This window comes from Anomaloglossus baeobatrachus, chromosome 6 (assembly GCF_048569485.1).
Source record: "Anomaloglossus baeobatrachus isolate aAnoBae1 chromosome 6, aAnoBae1.hap1, whole genome shotgun sequence".
In the NCBI taxonomy this organism is placed as follows: domain Eukaryota; kingdom Metazoa; phylum Chordata; class Amphibia; order Anura; family Aromobatidae; genus Anomaloglossus; species Anomaloglossus baeobatrachus.
The window spans coordinates 35,054,335-35,079,485 of NC_134358.1; the positions used below are offsets into that span (position 1 = coordinate 35,054,335).

Here is a 25,151-nt window from a genome sequence, read left to right on the forward strand (position 1 = left end):
AGCAGAGCTGGGTATTGCAGGTGGCACAATGTAGAAAGGTGAATCTGTAATTATGGGGTGGTGAGAATACCAACTACCTTAATACTCTAGTGCTGATCCGCCACCTGAGTCGGCATGTAAAACCTGAGACTGTGACCTCCCGGTAGCACGCTGGGTTACCAGATTACGGAATACAATCATGTCCTACAGAAAACATATCAAGATGACAGATCAGAACAGATATTAGAAAGTAATATCTCGATCACTGCCTTTGGGTCCCTACGAGAAAGGCCACTTTAATAAATTCTGACCCAAGCAACTTAAAGGGGTTCTTCACTTTGAACAATCCCAATTTGTAAAAATAATTATTGGACAATAAGTGGATCAGAAAGTGTCCCGAGGGATCAGATCTAATGTGTGGACAAACCTGGCAGCAAGTGTTGAGTTTCCCTACAGCGCCTCCAGTGGAGAAATGAAGTATTACACAGTGTCCGTCTGTATAATACAATAAGGGCAGGATGGGTCCTCCAGAGCGAGATGTGCCTTAAGAGAAGGGGGATCCTCAACAGATGACGCCCATCGTCTCTCTATTGGGAGTGTGTGTATGGACAGTGGATCCGAGCGGCCGCGGCTACCCGTCAGTTTGTGTCAGTACCGGCATCAATATTGTGAGTGATATATGCGGTTTGTAATCTCCCCGGCTCTATTGACAGCTACCAGGGGACAGGCGGACGGTATCAGCAGCTTCCCCAGAGTCCTAGCAGTCATATTGATTGTGGTGTTACATAGATTGTGCGCTGCAAGGGAAGGATTTTCCAATGTTTTATGAAACAACCATGGACGAGAGTATTAAATCTACAACATATCACCCGAATCAGTGCCGAGTCCTGCCATAAAACCTCAGCCCCTTTACTGCCTCATATTGGCCCTCATCAGGGGTCGGCCATCCTGCCACGAGGTCAGGGGTCCCAATGGCCTCCACCGCAGCAACGGAAGTTGGGGAGAAATATATGAAATGGATCGAGAGCAAAAATTCCTTTTAATCCAGCATCTATTGAAACTAAAGGGGGTCAGATTACCCAAAAACATGGCAAAAATAAGTGCTCCGTTATGAAAAAGTTGCATTATCTGTCACAAGGGGTATTTGAACAAAAGATCACAACTTTTTGCTCTTTTGTTAACGTCTGTAAAAATTGGGCTCTAGAAGGGAGCAGGACGGATAACATCTCACCAAAGTTACTGTTACACACTTGTCCCGGAGCTGGGCTCTGCGCTGCTCCTGTCTTGGTCTGCTAGACTTTCTTGTGTTCCGCATTGGTCTTTGCATGTGCTCCCATGTGATAAAGTACCTAGGCCTATATAAAGGTTTCCAAGACACACTTGGGTCTTGCTATTAAGACTTTTATTTTTTGTGCACAGTAACCTTTAAGAGATCTTACTGGATGACTGTGGCTTCCAGTTCCACAGTTGCCTCACTGCGATTTCCAGTATCACACAACCTGCCTGCAGTTATCAACACATCTTCCTGGCTGTCTGAGTCTTCCACTTCCACAGTTACCTGCCTGACTGCGATTTCCAGTATAGCACAACCTGCCTGCGGTTTCCAGCATGTTTTCCTGGATGTCTGTGGCTTCCAGTTCCACAGCTGCCTGACTGCGATTTCCAGTATAGCACAACTTGCCTGCGGTTTCCAGCATATTTTTCTGGATGTCTGTGGCTTCCAGTTCCACAGTTGCCTGACTGCGATTTCCAGTATCACACAACCTGCCCGCAGTTATCAGCACATCTTTTTGGCTGTCTGCGTCTTCCACTTCCACAGTTGCTTGCCTGACTGCGATTTCCAGTATAGCACAACCTGCCTGCGGTTTCCAGCATTTTTTCCTGGATGTCTATGGCTTCCAGTTCCACAGTTGCCTGACTGCAATTTCCAGTATAGCACAACCTGCCTTTGGTTTCCAGTATGTCTTTCCAACTGTCTGCAGCTTCCAGTTCCACAGTTAACTACCTGTCTGTAATTTCCAGTATCCTACAACTTCCCTGCAGTTTCAAGGATGTCCTGTAAATCTGCAGCTTCCAGTTCTACTGATTCCTACCTGTCTGTGATTTACAGTTTCACACAACCTGCCTGCGGATTCCAGGAGATCTTCCTGCTGTCTGCGGCTTCCAGTTCCACAGCTACCTACCTGCCTGCGATTTCCAGTATCGCACAATCTGTCTGTGGTTTCCAGGACGTCTTCTGGCTGTCTGCGGCTTCCATGGTATTCAGACTTTCTGACTGTGCTGGTTGTAGTATTTTTAATGAATAAAGAAGTCTGAATTTTGTAGAGCCGGACTCCAAGTTTTAATTCACACTTTCTAGTTTCTCCAAAGTTCTGTCTGCTATCTTTCCTTGGTCTTCTAGGACTTCTACATGTCCCCCTATGGTTTTCAGGACGTTTTCCTGGCTTGTGAGTGTCTTCTTTGGTATTAAGACTTTCTAGTTACTCCAGAGATTTCTCTGCTACTTGTCTGAATTTTCCAGCATGTTTTCCTGGCTGTCTGCGGCTTCCAGATCCACAGTTACCAACCTGCTTGCGGTTTCCATCACGTCTTCCTGGCTGTCTGCGGCTTCCAGATCCACAGTTACCTACCTGCTTGCGGTTTCCATCACGTCTTCCTGGCTGTCTGAGGCTTTCAGATGCACAGTTACCTCCCTGCTTGCGGTTTCCATTACGTCTTCCTGGCTGTCTGAAGTTTTCAGATCCACAGTTACCTCCCTGCCTGTGGTTTCCATCATATTTTCCTGGCTATCTGCGGTTTTCAGATCCACAGTTACCTAAATGCCTGCGTTTTCCATCACGTTTTCCTGGCTGTCTGCGGTTTCCAGATCCACAGTTACTTCCCTGTCTGTGGTTTCCATCATGTCTTCCTGGCTGTCTGTGGCTTTCAGATCCACAGTTACCTCCCTGCCTGCGGTTTCCATCACGTCTTCCTGGCTGTCTGAGGCTTTCAGATCCACAGTTACCTCCCTGCCTGTGGTTTCCATCACGTCTTCCTGGCTGTCTGCGGTTTCCAGATCCACAGTTACCTCCCTGTCTGCGGTTTCCATCTCGTCTTCCTGGCTGTCTGCGGCTTTCAGATCCACAGTTACCTCCCAGCCTGTGGTTTCCGTTACGTCTTCCTGGCTGTCTGCGGCTTCCAGATCCACAGTTACCTCCCTGTCTGCGGTTTCCATCTCGTCTTCCTGGCTGTCTGAGGCTTTCAGATCCACAGTTACCTCCCTACCTGTGGTTTCCATCATGTCTTCCTGGCTGTCTGTGGCTTTCAGATCCACAGTTACCTCCCTGCCTGCCGTTTCCAGATTGTACTACCTGCATTTGATTTCCATCATCAACTATTTGCCTGTGGTCTCCAGTCTGCCTGCTGTTTGTGCCCATCTTCTGCACCATCATATAGACAAGGAAACCAGCGTACATTGTTGCTGAAATCCTTATGTCCTGGGGCATTGACATCTTAAAAGAAGCGCCAAATTTATTGAGCTTTGGGAACAAAACAGTTACATGATACCACAGTCTCAATTACCCCCCCCCAGGGTGCACGGTGCAGCCTCATACCATGGCGCATGGTCAGGGACCCCCTAGTACGCAGCCACAGGGCACTCTGCGTTCCGCCATTTATATGGCTCCTTAATTTGCAGTTATTGCACCCTCTATAAGATATTTAGCTCCGATGATCCTTTTTTTTTGTACAGAGTTGTATCAGATTATGTTACTTTCTTATTCTGGACAAAATTCTGAAAATTCCAACACCACAAGTACCAAAAAACTCCCAAAACATTAGCGCGTTCCATTTCTACCATGGATAGAACTGGCGCATGAACTGTGCAAACAGATCCGCAGACACCGAGTCATATTTATTTACAGAATTATCAGAGAAATTTCCTTTTAATCAATACCGGCTAATTTCTTCATCCCCTGTGGATGTGATCCCGGGATAGAAAACATCTGATCCAAGCCCTAAGAACTCTCCGCCATCAATAATTCATCCGCAGCTTTTATCCCGGAGTCAGATAAACACACAAGTTTTTCTCCTCATCAGCATTTCCAGTCCCCACACACCATTATTGTGTAACCGCACACGGACCGCACTCACTTTATTATCAGATCTAAGAGGGAAATAAAAGTAGAAAAATGGAAAAGTAACAACCAAAGAGCAAGCTTGGAAGTATTGTGGACTGGTTAAGGTCTCCCGTCATGCCCAGCTGCTACAGCTGCAAAGAAAAGTATTCAAACCCTTTAGTGATTTTGGTTTATTAGCAAAATTTACAAAATTTCTACTGTTTGCAATAAACCAATCAAAAAAGAACAACGATGTTGTCACCAGGGACCGGTGATCACAAGTTGTAGGAGCGCAGGCTGAAAGAAGGCTGTCACCAGGGAGCGGTGGTCACAAGTTGTAGGAGCGCAGGTTGAAAGGAGGCTGTCACCAGGGACCAGTGGTCACAAGTTGTAGGAGCGCAGGTTGAAAGGAGGCTGTCACCAGGGACCGGTGGTCACAAGTTGTAGGAGTGCAGACTGAAAGGAGGCTGTCACCAGGGACCAGTGGTCACAAGTTGTAGGAGTGCAGGCTGAAAGGAGGTGTGACCAGGGACCGGTGGTCACAAGTTGTAGGAGCGCAGACCTAAAGGAGGCTGTCACCAGGGACCAGTGGTCACAAGTTGTAGGAGTGCAGGTTAAAAGGAGGTGTCACAAGTTGTAGGAGCGCAGGTTAAAAGGAGGTGTCACCAGGGACCGGTGGTCACAAGTTGTAGGAGCACAAGTTAAAAGGAGGTGTCACCAGGGACCGGTGTCCACACTTTGTAGGTGCTCAGGATGAAAGAAAGCCGTCACCCGGGACGGGTGGTCACACACTGTAGGTGCTCAGGATGAAAGGAGGCTGTCACCAGAGACCGATGATCACAACATGTAGGAACACAGGCTGAAAGGAGGCTGTCACCAGGGACTGGTGGTCACAATTTGTAGGAACACAGGCTGAAAAGAGGCTGTCAACAGGGAACGGTGGTCACAAATTGTAGGAGAGCAAGCAGAAAGGTGGCTGTCACCAGGGAGTGGTGGTCACAAGTTGTGGGTGCTCGGGCTGAAAGGAAGCCGTCACCCGGGACGGGTGGTCACAAGTTGTAGGAGCACAGGCTGAAAGGAGACTGTCGCCAGAGACCGGTGGTCATAAGTTGTAGGAGCACAGGCTGAAAGGAGGCTGTCACCAAGGACCGGTGGTTACAATTTGTAGGAACACAGGCTGAAAAGAGGCTGTCACCAGGGACCAGTGGTCACAAGTTGTAGGAGCACAGGCTGAAAGGAGGTGTCACCAAGAACTGGTGGTCACACGTTGTAGGAGCACAGGCTGAAGGGAGGCTGTCACCAGGGACCAGTGGTCACAAGTTGTAGAAGCACAGGCTGAAAGGAGGCTGTCACCAGAGACCTGTGGTCACAAGATGTAGGAGCGCAGGCTGAAGGGAGGCTATCACCAGGGACCAGTGGTCACAAGTTGTAGAAGCACAGGCTGGACGGAGGCTGTCACCAGGGACCAGTGGTCACAAGTTGTAGAAGCACAGGCTGGACGGAGGCTGTCACCAGGGACCGGTGGTCACAAGTTGTAGAAACACAGGCTGGACGGAGGCTGTCACCAGGGACCGGTGGTCACAAGTTGTAGAAGCACAGGCTAGATGGAGGCTGTCACCAGGGACCAGTGGTCACAAGTTGTAGAAGCACAGGCTGGACGGAGGCTGCCACCAGGGACCAGTGGTGACAAGTTGTAGCAAAGCAGGCTAAAAGAAGGCTGTCACCAGAGAGTGATGGTCACAAGTTGTGGGTGCACAGGCTGAAAGGAGGCTGTCACCAGGGACCAGTGTGTACAAGGTGTAGGAGCACAGGCTGAAAGGAGGCTGTCACCTGGCCGACTAGAAAGATGGTATATCTGTAAGGAGCATAGTCAGGGTCAGGTTTCTTCCTTGGTTGTACACACCCTTTAAACAATATAGATTATATCTTTCAGGCCTCAGAACTTATCCAGAAGCCGAGGACGACCTCTTCTTCATTGAAAAACCATAATTCGACAAAAGTGAAAAACAGGTAACGTGCGATTATACCCTTCACTGTGATAACATCCATTTATATCATCAAATTGATAGAATTCTGCTGTCACCACCAGGGGGAGCTCCAGAGAATACTGTGTACAAATCTATTATAAAAGGGAGTCTTACACCCCCAAATACAATTCACCTAAGCCCCTATACAAATCGATCCCTCATATTAGTCCTATATGCTAATTATGGAGCCTGATTGGGGCTGAATAGCTTCAGAGCACTGTTTCGCCCCCTAAATGTGGATATCCTCACCTCGACTCAGGAGAAAGCTGGTGCCTGAGCACACTCACTCTCCCTTTAGATCAGAGAGCGCACAATAGCTTTCTCCTGAGACCATATTAACTCAGGGAAAGTCGGCGCACCAGGAATAAGAAGCGATTTTTTGCACAATGGAGGAGCAGATTTATGCAGTACAAGTATGGATTGTATAGGGGCCATGTCCCCTATATGACTATTTGCTTAGTTTAAATTATGTTTTGGGGGAGCAGACTCCCTTTAAATTCAAATTATTAAAGGGATTGTCTGAGTCTCCAGTTACGAGGCTCCAGCGGTCGGTCCCTGCAGGTCTTTGTTGTTTACTTTTTTGCAGCAATTACGTACATGCGATCGCTGCAACCACAGGCCAATAATCACTGACCTCAGTGGCTAAAGCCGGCCATACGTCATACATGTAAGTCAGCCAAATTTGGGAGACCGCTCATCAAATTCATGGTAAGTGGCAGCATTTCCTACTCCAAAAAATGCTACTCCAGCAGGGGCTGGAGAAGGATTAAAGGCCGGACACACACAGTGGTGCACAACACTTTTCCGACATTCCTGATTCATGAAGAAGTGAGCATCTGACACCAGCACGTCTTCATGGCTGGTCTTCATGGCTGGTCTTCATGGCTGGTCTTCATGGCTGGTCTTCATGGCTGGTCTTCATGGCCGGTCTTCATGGCCGGTCTTCATGGCCTCCCCGCTCTCCCCCTATGTTGGAGGAAGTAATGATCAGGCATTTGGGTTTCCCCTTGTGAAGATGTAATTTACCCTCTCACTGTATATGCTGTGATACTATGTCATGATATGTATATTTCCCTGGTTGTATTAGTTGTAATTCATGTATTTCCTTGGGGGAGCTACTGATCTCAATGTGTCTCTCTCATACAATTGTAGTCTTGGCATCTAATGTGATTATGTAAATAGCCTGTCGTCTTCTTTCCAGAGTTGTGTATCTAATCTGTAATTGAATTGGCCAGTGAAGGAATAGTCATTGTTCTGCACAGCAGGGGATCCCTTCATCTACTGTGGCTGGCAGACATATCGGAGCCCTGTGATGGACTAAACCATTGATGATAGGATGTGTGACCCCCACCCCCTGAACATGGTGGGCTGGTCAAGGAGCACAGACAATGCATTTCCCTTTTGTAACTTCAGAGTGAGCTGAAACTTGAAGGGAGCAGGAGCTCCAGCCTGTGTGGCTGTGGACACGGACGGAGCTAGGCCTGTGTGGCGGCCCGTGGGATTGTGTGGAACTCTTTGGACTACTGTAAGGACGATTGCTTTGTAATCCGGTCCGAGGATTGTCGGGAAGGGCCCCCGAATCTGTTTTACGTGGACTTATCGTGTGCTGTTCCAGTGTTCTTGTGAATAAACCTGTTGGATCGTTCCTCGGCCTGTTGTCTCTCCTTGCTCTGCTGTACACCCCGTCACAAACTGGTTGGCAGCGCTGGGATCAGAGCAGAAGGAATGGAGGACAATGGCTCAACATCAGGAACCAGCACTGCAGAGTACAAGACCTGGACTTTGGGGAGCCTGCAATCAAAGGCCCGTGAAGTAGGAGTTCGTTTCAAAGGACTCTCCAAGGAGCAGCTGATTGAGGCGCTAGAAGGAGTCTGCTCGCAAAATGACGTGGAGGAAGGATCCTCACAGCAAAGGGAGGAAAGACGGGAGCTGGAGGTAAATACCCAAAAAAGTCAATGGATTGTGTGGTACAAGGAAAAGATGGCACTGCTTGGAGATGAGGCCACCATAGAAGATAAGAGGGAGGCCATGCGTGGAGCTGAAGAGAAGGAGCGCAGGATGGAGGAGATGGCATTGCTGGATAAGCAGCTCGCTGTGGAAGCCGCGAGAGGTTCCAGACAGACTGTAACCCCAGCACCCATCATGAGGGAACTTCCCAGAGTGTCCCGCAAAGACTTTAAGCCGTTCAATGAGGCTGCAGGCGACATTGAGGGCTTCTTCCAGGACTTTGAGCATCAGTGTCGATTAATGGAAGTCCCAGAAAGGGAGCGCGTCCGGCATCTGGTTGGGCTCCTAGAGGGGGGAGCTGCTGAAGCCTATAGAGCTATGGACCCTCGGTGGAACTGTGAGTATGCGGAGATTAAACAGACTATTCTAAAACATTATGCTGTGACCCCAGATACTTACAGGACTCAGTTCCGTGCTTTAGCCTGTGATGGGGAAGTGTCTTTTAAGAGATATGCTCATAGACTCAAACAAATATGTAATCGCTGGCTGGAGGCAGAGGAGGCCTTATCTTGGGAGACCTTCCTGCAGGTCATCCTAAAAGAACAATTCTTTGCCCAGTGCCCCGCTGAGATCCGGGAATGGGTGCGTGAGAGAAAACCAGCGACAGTGGAGGAAGCTGCTGCTCTCGCTGATGAGGCTCTCACCATCAAGCCTCAGTGGAGGATTCTGTTGGAGGATGGAGAGACGCCTAACAGCTCCACAACACCGGATGCCCCCAGTTATTCTGTCCCCATTGTTCCCCGTTCCTCTAAGCCACCACATGTTGATACCCGTGTTAATGTGCCTCCAGTTGCTTCTACTGCACTTTCTGGAATACGCCGGGGAGAGGAAGTAACAGAGCGCAGGTGTTATGTTTGTAGGCATCCCGGGCATTTGCAGGCCTCATGCCCAGCCAGGCCATGGAGGAATCATCCTCAAACCCCTACAGCACCTTCAGGTGGGAGCCGGCCTCCAAGTTCCCCTACCCCTTACGCAAGAGGACGCCTTGGATGGAGGGAGACCCAGCTCAGATGCTATCAATGTGGACAGCCAGGGCATCGGCAAGTCTCCTGCCCAGCTGTTCAAATGAGGACTGATCCTGCACCCAATCGGATTGTTAATTATTTACAGCCCAGTGCCATGGAGGAAGATGTGGCACCGTTATGTGAGGACTGGCCTAGTGACTCAGCCCCCCATGTTGCACCACCAGGAGTTTACGGGGTGCGACCCGCAGTTATGACGACTTCTGCTCATCGAGGTAAGCACTTGCAGGAGGTTGTGCTGGATGGACAGAGACTTGTTGGATTTTGTGACTCGGGTGCTTTCCTCACACTGGCTGATCCCCGAGTGGTTCGGCCTGAGGCAATCCATAGAGGACCTGGGATTGTTATTGAACTGGCTGGTGGACAATGGAGGACTATTCCCACAGCCACTGTGGATCTGAACTTTGGTTTTGGGGTCAAGCGATGTGTGGTTGGGGTGATGGGTGGTCTGCCTGCAGCTGTTCTCCTGGGCAATGATGTGGGAGAGCTACGATGCCAATTCGTGGCTGCATGAAGCCACATGTAAGTAACGCTCTGCCTGTGTGTACTTAACCAGTGACCTGTAGAGGTCCCTAGTACGTACACAAGTTGGGAGGGGGAGGGATTGTGAAGATGTAATTTACCCTCTCACTGTATATGCTGTGATACTATGTCATGATATGTATATTTCCCTGGTTGTATTAGTTGTAATTCATGTATTTCCTTGGGGGAGCTACTGATCTCAATGTGTCTCTCTCATACAATTGTAGTCTTGGCATCTAATGTGATTATGTAAATAGCCTGTCGTCTTCTTTCCAGAGTTGTGTATCTAATCTGTAATTGAATTGGCCAGTGAAGGAATAGTCATTGTTCTGCACAGCAGGGGATCCCTTCATCTACTGTGGCTGGCAGACATATCGGAGCCCTGTGATGGACTAAACCATTGATGATAGGATGTGTGACCCCCACCCCCTGAACATGGTGGGCTGGTCAAGGAGCACAGACAATGCATTTCCCTTTTGTAACTTCAGAGTGAGCTGAAACTTGAAGGGAGCAGGAGCTCTAGCCTGTGTGGCTGTGGACACGGACGGAGCTAGGCCTGTGTGGCGGCCCGTGGGATTGTGTGGAACTCTTTGGACTACTGTAAGGACGATTGCTTTGTAATCCGGTCCGAGGATTGTCGGGAAGGGCCCCCGAATCTGTTTTACGTGGACTTATCGTGTGCTGTTCCAGTGTTCTTGTGAATAAACCTGTTGGATCGTTCCTCGGCCTGTTGTCTCTCCTTGCTCTGCTGTACACCCCGTCACACCCCTGTCTAGTCCTTTTTGTTGATAGAGCAGTAAACTGCAATCAGAGGCATCTGGTAGCACTTCACATCCGTCTTCCTACTTGTGAATGGTGGAGGTGCGCCTAATGGCATTGTGGACAGATGTAGGAGCTGCCTGCCAAGTACAGTCTCATCTGAAAAAACAGAACATAATAGTGCATGCTGCGATTAACCCCTTAAAGAGAACCAACCTATCACAAAAGAGGCACATAAAAGGCACCAGTTTTTGCTCTTATTTTATTTCCACTGCGACCAAGTAAGATTTTTTTTTTGTTTTTTTTCAAATCCGCCATTTGGTTCCTGAGATATGGGCCTTTTTATTTAGTGCTATCGTTTTATGATCTTTACCAATGGGGAGGTGTTCAAAGGATCCTCTGGGGCGTGTCTTTAGGCTGTTCTGCATATTTATCCAATGAGCCACACCCCCTGGGAAAAGATTTGAAGAATTGGCACTAAATTAAAAGGCCCAGATCTCTGGAACCGTATGGTGGATTTTTAAAAAAATAAAACAAACCCTGAATACTCAGGAGAGCAGGGGGAATATACAGTCATATGAAAAAGTTTGGGCACCCCTATTAATGTTAACCTTTTTTCTTCGTAACAATTTGGGTTTTTGCAACAGCTATTTCAGTTTCATATATCTAATAACTGATGGACTCAGTAATACAGTCATTTTCATGACTGTATTAAGTGCAAAAACTGGCTACTTTTAATTTGGTGACAGGTCTACTTTAAGGACCTGTTTTCGCACTTTTGGTTTTTCTTTGTCCTGCTGCAAAACTACGCATCCGCCATTGTTTTTGCATTTTGTTTTTATTGTGTTCATCATGGGTTAACTTAACCTGAGAACATGATTTTCCAGTCAGTATGATTACAGCGACACCAGCCTCGTAGAATTTTTAGTATTTTCCTGGTTAAAAAAAATTCTAAATTTTGTAAAAATAAAAATCTGGCTTATGTCACCATTTTCTGAGACCTGTAACCTTTTTTTTTTTCCCCGTGGACTATGGTGTCTGGGGACTTTTTTTGAGGGCAGGGGGTGTGGAGACCCGGGGGTCAGTGGGTGCTCTCATCCGCTAGCCCGGCCGCCTTTAGAAAGACAGCGTGGCCCAGGGCTCATCCCAACTGAACGCCGACCTCCTTGACCGTGGGCGGAACACTACTCAGACAACACAGGGTGAGGGAATCACAATATTAAGACTTTATTGGATCTCCAAACAATTAACGGCACATAACACATAACCAGCAAAACACACAAATGTAACAGGCAACAGAGTCTCACCCTTCCGCTGGCTCACCAGGGATTAGAAGGTCCGTGCCTCAGAGCTTCCAGGGCTACTTACTCCAATCCAGCAGCACCCCGCTTTCGGCGGGCACCCACCGCGAATGGAATAACGCCAGATTTAGGAAGCTGGCTGAGGTCTGCAAAGTCTATAGTCAGATGACTGGGTTGTCCCAAGCTGGATTCCTTCCTTAGGTAGTCCTTGATATCTCAGCTGAATCCTTGCATTCGATGCTGAAGTCCATGTAGTATTATAATCCAGGTTTGATTTGATTAAGGCTTGCCAATCGGATCCGCAGGTCCTAGATTGGTAGCATGTAGCAAGAGTCGGACAGTCCTCCTTCTTATACCCCTGAGCTCTCCATTCAGACCATTGGGGACTTCACTATTGGTTGTACAAGGTTGCTTCTCTTATTGGATGAATTTCAGGCTGCATGGATAATGTTCATTTAAATGATGTGGATAGAAAGACTGAGGATATTTACATGTAGTCTGAAATGCACAGACTAGACAATGGCCACTGAGGTAATTTACATTAGATTAGCAATACACAACTACATTACAATGATTGCTCAGAAGGGTCTGGCAGAAACAATAGTTTAGCAAACATGAGTTAACACACAGAAGAAAAATACATCTGGCTAATGTAAGAAATTTAACCCACGACACACATTAAAAAAAATCTGTGTCGTCAAAGGGGGTACCTAGCATTTTGGGCTACATATAACATGTTAATCATTTTTCGTGAGAGGCGTGATGACGGCAATTTTAGCATGTAAAAACGTGTTTTTCTTTACAATGTTGACCATATTAGTTAAGAAATGGTGTATTTTCAAAGATGAGACTTTTTTTGGGAATGCTAGTATTTTTTTTTTTTTTTGGGTGATCCAAATTTTAATGTTTTTTTTTGGCAATTTTCATTTTTTTAAAAATAAATTTTATTTCTTTAACTTTTTTTTTTTAAGTAATGCAATAAACCTGCTTATACTATGTAACACAATAACACATTATTGCGGTATATTGTCCTAATCATGGGCTTCATATGAAGGCCATGGTGCCTGGAACAGATCGTACCGCTTAAATGCCACGGTCAGTGATGGACAGATGCATCTAAGGGGGTAACAGAATGCAATTATCACCAATAACACAAACTATTCTATAGCGGTATGAACCTCACGTGTATCACTCACTAAAGTTTTTTTTAAGGGGTTAATATCGTAATGGATTTCCCATCACAGTTATATACGATGCCATTATCATCCCTACATAGAGATTCGCTGCAATCTGCAGTTTCCTTGTGTTCAGACCCTATGTGAAAGCCGGCCTTACTGTGAAATTCCTCGGGGAAGTGCAGGTCTTAGCAAGCGAAAGTGGAGATTTGATTGAATAAACTTTGCAGCAAACACTTGAGTCTGTGTCTGCTCTGCACATAAATCAGATCCAGGAACGCACGGGCTATCCTTCCATTAATCAATTACCTCGGCATTAGGAGTCGCCTCGTCCAAACAGAAATGGGAGCAATGAGATAAAGACACATATTCAGGCTGAGCCACCGCCAGATTTACCATTCACCTCCATGTAAGGTGGGAGTCATAGAGTAGGTGGGCAGAGTGTTTAATACTCAAAGTATATGAAAGCAAAAGCAAAACATTTCTCATAAAAAGGATTAAAAATGCAGAGCTGCACCCACTATTCACTGTGTACATACATTACATTACTTATCTTGTACTGAACCTGAGTTACGTCCTGTATTATACTCCAGAGCTGCACTCACTATTCTGCTGGTGCAGTCACTGTGTACATACATTACATTACTGATTCTGTACTGATCCTGAGTTACCTCCTGTATTATGCTTCAGAGCTGAACTCACTATTCTGCTGGTGCAGTCACTGTGTACATACATTACATTACTGATCCTGTACTGATCCTGAGTTACCTCTTGTATTATACTCCAGAGCTGCACTCACTATTCTGCTGGTGCAGTCACTGTGTAAATACATTACATTACTTATCCTGTACTGATCCTGAGTTACCTCCTGTATTATACTCCAGAGCTGCACTCACTATTCTGCTGGTGCAGTCACTGTGTACATATATTACATTACTGATCCTGTACTGATCCTGAGTTACATCCTGTATTATACTCCAGAGCTGCACTCACTATTCTGCTTGTATGGTCACTGTATACATACATTACATTGCTTATCCTATGGTGATCCTGAGTTACATCCTGTATTATACTCCAGAGCTGCACTCACTATTCTGCTGGTGCTGTCACTGTGAACATACATTACATTGCTTATCCTATGGTGATCCTGAGTTACATCCTGTATTATACTCCAGAGCTGCACTCACTATTCTACTGGTGCTGTCACTGTGAATATACATTACATTGCTTATCCTATGGTGATCCTGAGTTACATCCTCTATTATACTCCAGAGCTGCACTCACTATTCTGCTGGTGCTGTCACTGTGTACATACATTACATTATGTATCCTGTATACTGTATTTAGGTATAGCAGTTACAATGTTGTTAAAGAGCAACTTTCACCAAAATGCTTAATTTTGATCTGGACACACAATGTAATAGTGGTTTTAGAGCGGAATAAAACATTTTATTTGAATTTGACCCCTTCTAGAGGTCAAGAAGAGACCGTCAAAATATTTTGCACCCAATCAGTTAATTTTTTTTCTAATTCCAAGTGGGTGTTATGTAAGAGTTTCCACTGGGGCATGTTCTTCTTCCTGTATAGCAATGTTCAATCATAAACAGGGCACAACATACTGGAGGAAGAAGAACACAATCCCACCATGGCTAAGAGCAGGTTTCTCAATGTGTGAGTTATATATTGACAGCCTGATATCTAGGTCTAACCTCCTGCATGATTAGAAAGTCATCTGTGCTCTACTCCTAGCACTAACACATTTCAGATACGGTCACAGCAGGGAAGGGGGAACAGCAGTACAGCTGAGTTTAGGTGTGTTTATTACAAAGCTTTCTATCTGCTTTTCTCAATCCTAGTATTGTCAACTCTGCTGTACTGTGCCTGTGTACACATTGCCTGAGATTTGTCACTAATCAACTCAAGGCCTGTTTGTTCTCAGGGCAACTTGTACGAGCTCAACAGTAAGGGTACCTTCACACTTAGCGATGCAGCAGCGATCCGACCAGCGATCTGACCTGGTCAGGATCGCTGCTGCATCGCTACATGGTCGCTGGTGAGCTGTCAAACAGGCAGATCTCACCAGCGACCAGTGAACAGCCCCCAGCCAGCAGCGACGTGCAAGCGACGCTGCGCTTGCACGGAGCCGCCGTCTGGAAGCTGCGGAGACTGGTAACTAAGGTAAACATCGGGTATGGTTACCCGATGTTTACATTAGTTACCAGTGTGAGCAGGGAGCAGGGAGCCGCGCACACTGAGCGCTGGCTCCTTGCTCTCCTAGCTACAGTACACATCGGGTTAATTAACCCGATGTGTAATGCAGCTACATGTGCAGAGAGCAGGGAGCCGCGCACAATGCTTAGCGCTGGCTCCTTGCTCTCCTAGCTGCTGTACACATCGGGTTAATTAACCCGATGTGTACAGCAGCTACATGTGCAGAGAGCCGGAGCCGGCAGCACAGGCAGCGTGAGAGCTGCAGAGGCTGGTAACTAAGGTAAATATCGGGTAACCACCTTGGTTACCCGATGTTTATCTTGGATACAGCTTACCTCAGCTGTCAGACGCCGGCTCCTGCTCCCTGCTCGCTTCATTTGTCGCTCTCTTGCTGTCACACACAGCGATCTGTGTGTCACAGCAGGAGAGCGGCTTTGAAGAAAACGAACCAGGGCTGTGTGTAACGAGCAGCGATCTCGCAGCAGGGGCCAGATCGCTGCTCAGTGTCACACACAGCGAGATCGCTAATGAGGTCACTGCTGCGTCACAAAAAGCGTGACTCAGCAGCGATCTCGGCAGCGAGCTCGCTGTGTGTGAAGCACCCCTAAGATCAGGATGTCTTTCATTCTGTCTCACACAGGAGGAGGCTGCCTGTCCTGGCTACTCCTGGGTGAGATGTAATGACAGACAGCTCTGATCTTACTGTAGAGTGTTTGCAAGTTGCCCTGAGCACATCATACATAAGTGTGATTGCCTGTCTGGAAATGTCAAAAATGTGGGGAAGAGCCAGTACAGCAGAGGTGAGTGTTGTGAATGTCATCCGAGTGGGTGCTGGTGTGGAGCTCCCTCTGGTGGCCAGGAATGGTAATGAAACTGAGTCTGTATCTGTGACTCAACCAGGTGATTGAATTAATTAGGAATCCAGAAAGTCCTATTGCAGATCAGCCTAGTGTATTTAGGAGAGCAGTTTCTACTTGGCGGCTGCCGGTGGTGCATGTTTCCTGCTGCTTCTGAAGATGGCTGGCAGTTTTCCCTTCAGTTTCTCCCATTTATTCTGTGCCTGAATCTACTCCAGATAAGTTTACTAGTTCCTTTGCTTAATTGCTGGAATTGCACTTAAGTGTGTTTCTGCATATTCCATTTTGTTCTGTGTTTTGGTTTCTTGTTTGTGAGGATCTGTCTCTCTGCTTTTGTGAGCAGGGCAGTACCTCCAGCAAGAAAGGGAGCTTGTTCCCTGTTCATGTTTGGATTATTTGCACTTTAGAATATTATTTGTTCTGTGATTTTGTTTCTTCCCATTATATCTGCAGTTCTATTCAAAGTGTCTGGCACAATAGTACCTGATATAGTGGGGGAGAGACCGTGTGGTCTTAGGATTTTTTTTCTATCAGGAGTTTGGTATTTTTTGCAGGGTTTTTTGCTGATCGCAATCAGTTATCTGTCCTGTCCTATTGTATCTAGTAAGATGGGCCTCACCTTTGCTAATCTATATTTTCTATCTGTGTATTGTGTTTTCTTACATCACCGTCGTTACATGTTGGGGGCTTGCTATTTCTTTTGAGACCACTCCGAGGCAAGTTAGGATTCCTCATTTCTATCTTTGAGACCGGTTTCAGACGTCCGTGTTTAATCAGGTAGCAGTCACACGCATGGTCACACGTCTGTCTCACGTGTGTCACACGTGGGACATTCGTGTTTACATGCGTGTGACAGGTAGCGGAGAAAACATGGGTCTGTGAAATTAAAAGATTTTCCATATTTATCTGCTTTCTCTGCCTCTGCTGCCTCCCTTTCCTGACCGCCGCTCATTATATTCATCGATTATTCACTGCACTCAGGAAGCCGGAGCATCGCGGGTACAGCGCCGGGCACAGCACCGCCGAGGACAGCACCGCCGGGGACAGCACCGCGGGGACAGGTGAGTCTTCACAAAGCACAGTGACATCCAGGAGGTCATCGGAGTTCCCAATGAACTCTGATGACATCCTGCTGACCCCCGCGACACCCGCGTTACAGCTTCAAGGGTTCATCAGAGTTCATTGGGAACTGTTATGAGTCCCCGATGCTGTCCCCACTACACATACACACACACACACACACACACTCTCACACTGAGCACGTATACACATATGTACAGTTAGGTCCAGAAATATTTGGACAGTGACACAATTTTCGCGAGTTGGGCTCTGCATGCCACCACATTGGATTTGAAATGAAACCGCTACAAGAGAATTCAAGTGCAGATTGTAACGTTTAATTTGAAGGTTTGAACAAAAATATCTGATAGAAATTGTAGGAATTGTACACATTTCTTTACAAACACTCCACATTTTAGGAGGTCAAAAGTAATTGGACAAATAAACCAAACCCAAACAAAATATTTTTATTTTTAATATTTTGTTGCGAATCCTTTGGAGGCAATCACTGCCTTAAGTCTGGAACCCATGGACATCACCAAACGCTGGGTTTCCTCCTTCTTAATGCTTTGCCAGGCCTTTATAGCCGTAGCCTTCAGGTCTTGCTTGTTTGTGGATCTTTCCGTCTTAAATCTGGATTTGAGCAAGTGAAATGCATGCTCAATTGGGTTAAGATCTGGTGATTGACTTGGCCATTGCAGAATGTTCCACTTTTTTGCACTCATGAACTCCTGGGTAGCTTTGGCTGTATGCTTGGGGTCATTGTCCATCTGTACTATGAAGCGCCGTCCGATCAACTTTGCGGCATTTGGCTGAATCTGGGCTGAAAGTATATCCCGGTACACTTCAGAATTCATCCGGCTACTCTTGTCTGCTGTTATGTCATCAATAAACACAAGTGACCCAGTGCCATTGAAAGCCATGCATGCCCATGCCATCACGTTGCCTCCACCATATTTTACAGAGGATGTGGTGTGCCTTGGATCATGTGCCGTTCCCTTTCTTCTCCAAACGTTTTTCTTCCCATCATTCTGGTACAGGTTGATCTTTGTCTCATCTGTCCATAGAATACTTTTCCAGAACTGAGCTGGCTTCATGAGGTGTTTTTCAGCAAATTTAACTCTGGCCTGTCTATTTTTGGAATTGATGAATGGTTTGCATCTAGATGTGAACCCTTTGTATTTACTTTCATGGAGTCTTCTCTTTACTGTTGACTTAGAGACAGATACACCTACTTCACGGAGAGTGTTCTGGACTTCAGTTGATGTTGTGAACGGGTTCTTCTTCACCAAAGAAAGTATGCGGCGATCATCCACCACTGTTGTCATCCGTGGATGCCCAGGCCTTTTTGAGTTCCCAAGCTCACCAGTCAATTCCTTTTTTCTCAGAATGTACCCGACTGTTGATTTTGCTTCTCCAAGCATGTCTGCTATCTCTCTGATGGATTTTTTCTTTTTTTTCAGCCTCAGGATGTTCTGCTTCACCTCAATTGAGAGTTCCTTAGACCGCATGTTGTCTGGTCACAGCAACAGCTTCCAAATGCAAAACCACACACCTGTAATCAACCCCAGACCTTTTAACTACTTCATTGATTACAGGTTAACGAGGGAGACGCCTTCAGAGTTAATTGCAGCCCTTAGAGTCCCTTGTCCAATTACTTTTGGTCCCTTGAAAAAGAGGAGGCTATGCATTACAGAGCTATGATTCCTAAACCCTTTCTCCGATTTGGATGTGAAAACTCTCATATTGCAGATGGGAGTGTGCACTTTCAGCCCATATTATATATATATAATTGTATTTCTGAACATGTTTTTGTAAACAGCTAAAATAACAAAACTTGTGTCACTGTCCAAATATTTCTGGACCAAACTGTATACACACATAGCAGACACACATGGATACACTGAACACACACACGAATACACACACTCTGCTGTAAACTCACCCAGCGATTCGGTCCCCGGCACTGAAGTCCCCGGCGCTGTCCCCGTTTCCAGCTCCACAGGGCACTGAATATTCAGTGAGTATAATGAGCAGCGATAAGTAGCAGGAGGCAGCAGAGCCGGAGACAGCATCGCTGGATACAGGTGAATATAGAAAATATTTTTATTAAAAAAAACCCATCATAGAATAACATGGGTACGTGTGACATCCGTGTTAAAAACGGATGTCACACGTACCTACTGTAAAACCCGAACGTCTGAAACCAGCCTGAGGTGTAGCAAGTTTCTCCGGCAGTGATGAGGTGTCTAGGTGTGTTAGGAACATCCCAATGCTACTTCTAGTGTTGTCCGATAGATAGGGGATTGCGGTTAGCTTAAGGCCGCTTTACACGCTGCGATATCGTGACTGATATTGCTAGCATGCGTACCCGCCCCCATCGGTTGTGCGACACGGGCAAATCGCTGCCCATGGCGCACAACATCGCGCTGACCCATCACACTACTTACGTGCCTAGCGATGTCGCTGTGACCGGCGAACCGCCTCCTTTCTAAGGGGGCGGTTCGTTCAGCGTCACAGCAGCGTCACCGAACCGCCGCCCAATAGAAGTGGAGGGGCTTAGATGAGCGGGACAAACATCCCGCCCACCTCCTTCCTTTCTCATTGAGGGCGGCTGCCGGTAAGGTGAGGTTCCTCGTTCCTGCGGTGTCACACATAGCGATGTGTGCTGCCGCAGTAACGACAAACTACTTCGTACACCGAGCAGCAGCGATATTCGAGAATAGGGGGGCATGTCACTGATGAGCGATTTTGACCAATTTTGCGACGATTCAAAATCGCTCATAGGTGTCACACGCAAAGACATCGCTAAAGCGGCCGGATGTGCGTCACAAATTCCGTGACCCCAACAAGATCGCTTGAGCAATATCGCAGCGTGTTAAGTGGCCTTACGTTTCCAACCACTCTTGTGGTTTTGTTTTTTTCCTGATTAATGGATTTTTTTGGTGATCGTCTACCGTTACCAGATCATAACAGGTGACAGTGTTTTGAGAGGATAAGAGAAGGGTGTGTAATGTGACACAGTTAAACTCCGCTGCGCTGCTTCCTACACACAACCCCACTCACAAGGACCTTATCTGAAAAGTGTCAGTGCTGGGCGTAGAGCAGAGATAACGGTGTAATCATGCAGGAGGTTAGACCAGGACTGTCTGACATTATACATCTCATCCACTGAGACATCTGCTCTAAGCTATGGTGGGGGCCTGTTCTTCTTTCCTTTGAGGGGTTTTTCCTGCTTAAGATTGGACATTGTTATATAGTGGGATTAAGTAGACGCCCCCAGTGAAAACTCTGATAAAACCCACTTAAACTTAATGAAAATTAACTTATTAGGCGCCAAATACTTTAATTGCTAATATATCCAAAATCAAAAGGGCAAATGGAAAAACAAAATAAAGTTTTGTTTTCTGCATCCACTGTTACATTAATATCTAATTTGTGGACAATCCCTTTAAGGATATTTGAAAATGGGTATTCTAAAGTAGACAATTGCTTTAAGTGCAGTATCCTAATCATTATTGAGTCTGTGCCTTCCGAGCCGTGATGTTGCTAGAGGTGGTGACATGACGCCATATAAAATATATACCGACACTATGTAAAGCCTGCCTTGCTTCTTGCCGCATCCGTACAAAATACAGCAGCTAATCAGCCGTAAATAGGTGTTATTCATACCATATTTTTCTGGCATTAGATCCCGGGTGAATGGGAACATTTTGCCGTTGCTGCTTGCGCTCCCGGGGCTCATTCTGAAGCCTGGCTCCTTTGTTAGTAATAATGCCGCGGTAATTATCCCAACAGGAGCGAGACGTACAGAACATCTCAAATTCATGTGCATGACTGCCGCTGCTCGCCGGGATCATGACTCCGCATAATCACCTTGTTACTCTTTTTATTTCACAATTAAAATAATAACATTGGCGCCACAGCCGCCTCTCAGCGAGGAGAGGTTCATGCCTCGGAAATGTAAGATCCTTACATACTAATATGAAAATGAAGATTGACTCCAGGGTACGTGTGAGAGGGGCTTCATTACCCACATTTGCCATTCAGGGAGGAAGGGATTGGAATATATTTGCTCTTCGTCCCCTATTTTTGATCTTTTTGCTAAGAATGGAGATCTTCTATACTGGAGAATCAGAGTCCTGCTGAAGGTCTCACCTTCCCCCTATAAACAACATGTTCTGATGTCACCACCAATAAACTACAGGTTCTGATGTCATCGCCAATAAACTACAGGTTCTGATGTTATCACCTATAAACTGCAAGTTCTGATGTCATCACCTTTAACCTGCAGGTTGTGATGTCACTATCTATAAACTGTAGGTTCTGATGTCATCACCTATTAACTGTAGGTTCTGATGTCACCACCGATAAACTACAGGTTGTGATGCCATCACCTATAAACTGCCAGTTACTATGTCATTGCCTATAAACTGCAGGCTACGATGTAACTATTTTTAAACTGCAAGTTATGATGTCATCACCTATAAACTGCAGGTTCTGATGTCATCACCTATAAACTGCAGGTTCTGATGTCATCACCTATAAACTGCAGGTTCTGATGTCATCTCCTATAAACTGCAGGTTCTGATGTCATCGCTTTTGAACTAATAGGTTACAATGTCATCACCATTAAAATACAGGTTCTGATGTCATCGCCTATAAACTACAGGTTACGATGTCACTATCTTTAAACTGCATGTTATGATGTCATCACCCATAAAATATAGGTTATGATGTCATCACCTATAAACTGCAGATTCTGATGTCATCGCTTCTAAACTAATAGGTTGAGACGTCATCACCTATTTACTACAGGTTCTGATTAGAGATGATCGAATACCGCAAATATACGGCAATGCCCATATACGCCGAATAGGCCGCCGCTATTCGACTATTTGCGAATATTCGATGCGCAATGTAAGTCTATGGGAAAGCTATTCGGCAACTATTCGGGCTTCCCATAGACTTACATTGCACATCGAATATTCGCATAGCGGCGACCTATTCGTCGGATATTCGCGAAGCCAAATGTTGTCAAAGATTTGTGATATTCAATCATCCCTAGTTCTGATGTCATCACCTATAAAACTACAGGTTCTGATGTCACTATCCATAAACTACAGGTTTGGATGTCATCAGCTATAAACTGCAGGCTCTGATGTCATCACCAATAAAAGGCAGGTTATGATGTCATCATCTATAAACTACAAGTCACTATGACATTGCCTATAAATCACAGATTGTGAATGTTGAATTGTGATGTGATTTTTTCACCTTTCTTGATATCGCACTACTGCGTTCCTGTAGATGGGGCTGATTCTAATCATCTTCACCTTCTCATCCTCCATTGGAGCATTCTGTGAGGTGACAGTCTCTGTGGTCCCGCAGCGTGCCACCGTCCAGTCTCTTCAGTAATTGGCACGACTACCGCTGATTTCAGACTTTCTATATCTTTCCAGCAGTACAAAGAGAATTGAGAAACTTGAAGTGGATCCGACCGTGCATTCATTACCCGACGTGGCGAATATCGTCCAGGAAAAGAGAAGCGGAGCGCAGGGACCCCTCGTACTGAGCAACTGCAAACCCAAAAATGTGACCGAAGAGGATGGGGAAGATTTCACGGAAAATTCAGAGGTCCCTCCTCTAATCTAAGAAAGTCTCTGTAACTGCCTATTTTATACCACACCTTTATTTAAAAAAATAAATAAATACCTGTAAGGAAGAAGAAGCGTTTATTGGGAAAATGAAGAATCTGGATATAGTCTTTGGTTAATACTAAGCCTGTTGTTTCATGTATACAGCTCCTTTACAGACCTACAGTACAGACCAAACGTTTGGACACACTTTCTCATTCAAAGAGTTTTCTTTATTTTCAGGACTCTGAAAATTGTAGATTCACTTTGAAGGCATCAAAACTATGAATGAAAACATGTGGAATAAAATTCCTTTAAAAAATGTGAAACAACTGAAAATATGTCTTATATTCTAGGTTCTTCAAAGTAGCCACCTTTTGCTTTGATTACTGCTTTGCACACTCTTGGAATTCCCTTATGAGCTTCAAGAGGTAGTCACCGGAAATGGTCTTCCAACAGTCTTGAAGGAGTTCCCAGAGATGCTTAGCACTTGTTGGTCCTTTTGCCTTCACTCTGCGGTCCAGCTCACCCCAAACCATCTCGATTGGGTTCAGGTCTGGTGACTGTGGAGGCCAGGTCATCTGGCGTAGCACCCCATCACTCTCCTTCTTAGTAACATAGCCCTTACACAGCCTGGAGATGTGTTTGGGGTCATTGTCCTGTTGAAAAATAAATGATGGTCCAACTAAACGCCAACCGGATGGAATAGCATGCTGCTGCAAGATGCTGTGGTAGCCATGCTGGTTTAGTATGCGCTAAATTTTGAATAAATCCCCAACAGTGTAACCAGCAAAGCCCCCCCACACCATCACACCTCCTCCTCCATGCTTCACGGTGGGAACCAGGCATGTAGAGTCCATCCGTTCACCTTTTCTACAAAGACATGGTGGTTGGATCCAAAGATCTGAAATTTGGACTCATCAGACCAAAGCACAGATTTCCACTGGTCTAATGTCCATACCTTGTGTTCTTTAGCCCAAACAAGTCTCTTCTGCTTGTTGCCTGTCCTTAGCAGTGGTATCCTAGCAGCTATTTTACCATGAAGACCTGCTGCACAAAGTCTCCTCTTAACAGTTCTTCTAGAGATGAGAAGGTGTGTCCAAACTTTTGGTCTGTACTGTATGTGGTTTCATGGTTACATTGGACTACAAACCATATGTCTGCCCTCCCAGAATGCCCTGGAGACTGATGAAAAGGACTTGAGATGGTCCGTTTGCCGGCACAGTAGCGTACTTGCGCATGCACAGTGTGAGCACGCAGCGGCAAGGAAGACTCTGCGGACATCAGAGACAAGCACAAGTCCCTGCTACCATTTCTGAGCCAGTGTTGGGATTACGACTGGTTTGGTTGAGAGAAGAGACGCCGTGGCTATCACTATATTTGGCACATTTTAGAGGTGTAACCTATATTTTAAGGAGCGAGGTAGTCTAAAAAGTGACCCAGGAAAATCTTAAGTCTGATCTCGCAGTCCTGAGTAACAGACACTATAACAAGTGGAGTCACCTGTGATTCCAAGGATCAGACTACACAGGATTCCTTTGTAGTCTGTAACCATGGAGACTCATGGGTCTCGCAACAGAGCTGTATACACTAAACAACAGGAGAACTTTAATTAGGAATAACCTTCATTTTTTATTGTTAGAGCAATCACTTAAAGGGAACCTATCACCAGTTTTGTTCCCTTTAACCTGCGGCCACCACCAGTGAGCCCCTATATACCGCATCCTAGAATACTGTATACAAGAGCTCAGGCTGCTCTGTATAATGTAAAAAAAAGACCTTTTATTATACTCACCTGCGGAGTGGTCGGGTCCGATGGGTGTCGCTGGTCTTGGTCCAATGCCTCTTGTTGTGATCACCGTCCTCCTTCCCAGCCCCGTGTGGATGACGCGTCCCACAGAGGTCTCCATTGCGCTCCTGCGCAGGCGCACTTTGATCTGCTGTGCTGAGGGCAGGGCAAAGTACTGTAATGCAGAGGTGCAAAGAAAGGTCAAACATCGCCAGCGCATGCGCACTACAATACTTTGATCTGCACTCAGGAGGACAGAGAGAAGTGCGCATGCGCAGGAGCACAATGGAGAGGTCTGTGTGGATGATTAAGGATGCATCACCCACATGGAACATGGAAGGAGGACGGCAATGGAAGGAAAAGAGGAGGCGACGGATCAAGTCCAGAGACAACCATCGGACCCATCCGCCCCACAGGTGAGTATAATAAAGGTGTTTTTTTACGTTATACAGAGCGGCCTGGGCTCTTACATACAGCATTCTGGAATGATATATATAGTGTGTCCACCGCCATTAACTCGAGAACGGCGGCAGCTATAGGCATAGAAGTGGTGTCTAGGTATAGTAAAGTAGCCATGCGCTACGCAACTATAGCGCCACCTGGTGGAAAACAACGGAGTTAGCATTTTTATCTCGAAAACGGAACGAGATAGAGAAAAAAAGTGAATTACAAAGTTGTAGGGCATCATCAATTCAATACGAATCGACACC

At 46.1% G+C, this 25,151-nt stretch overlaps 1 protein-coding gene across 3 annotated transcripts in view; it reads left to right on the top strand.

The window, feature by feature from the left end:
• Positions 1-22,871, top strand: part of DNAAF11 (dynein axonemal assembly factor 11) — a 98,610-nt gene extending 75,739 nt beyond the window's left edge. The window contains exons 11-12 of one of the 3 annotated variants that reach the window (XM_075352854.1): positions 6,010-6,086; positions 22,482-22,871. In XM_075352854.1, the coding sequence (XP_075208969.1) occupies positions 6,010-6,086; positions 22,482-22,671 (267 nt within the window). In that variant the 3' untranslated portion in view covers positions 22,672-22,871. Of the gene's footprint in view, positions 1-1,398; positions 1,840-6,009; positions 6,087-22,478 lie in introns of those variants that run through there. The other 2 variants (XM_075352853.1, XM_075352855.1) reach the window with 2 other exon arrangements.
• Positions 22,872-25,151: the final 2,280 nt, after the last annotated feature.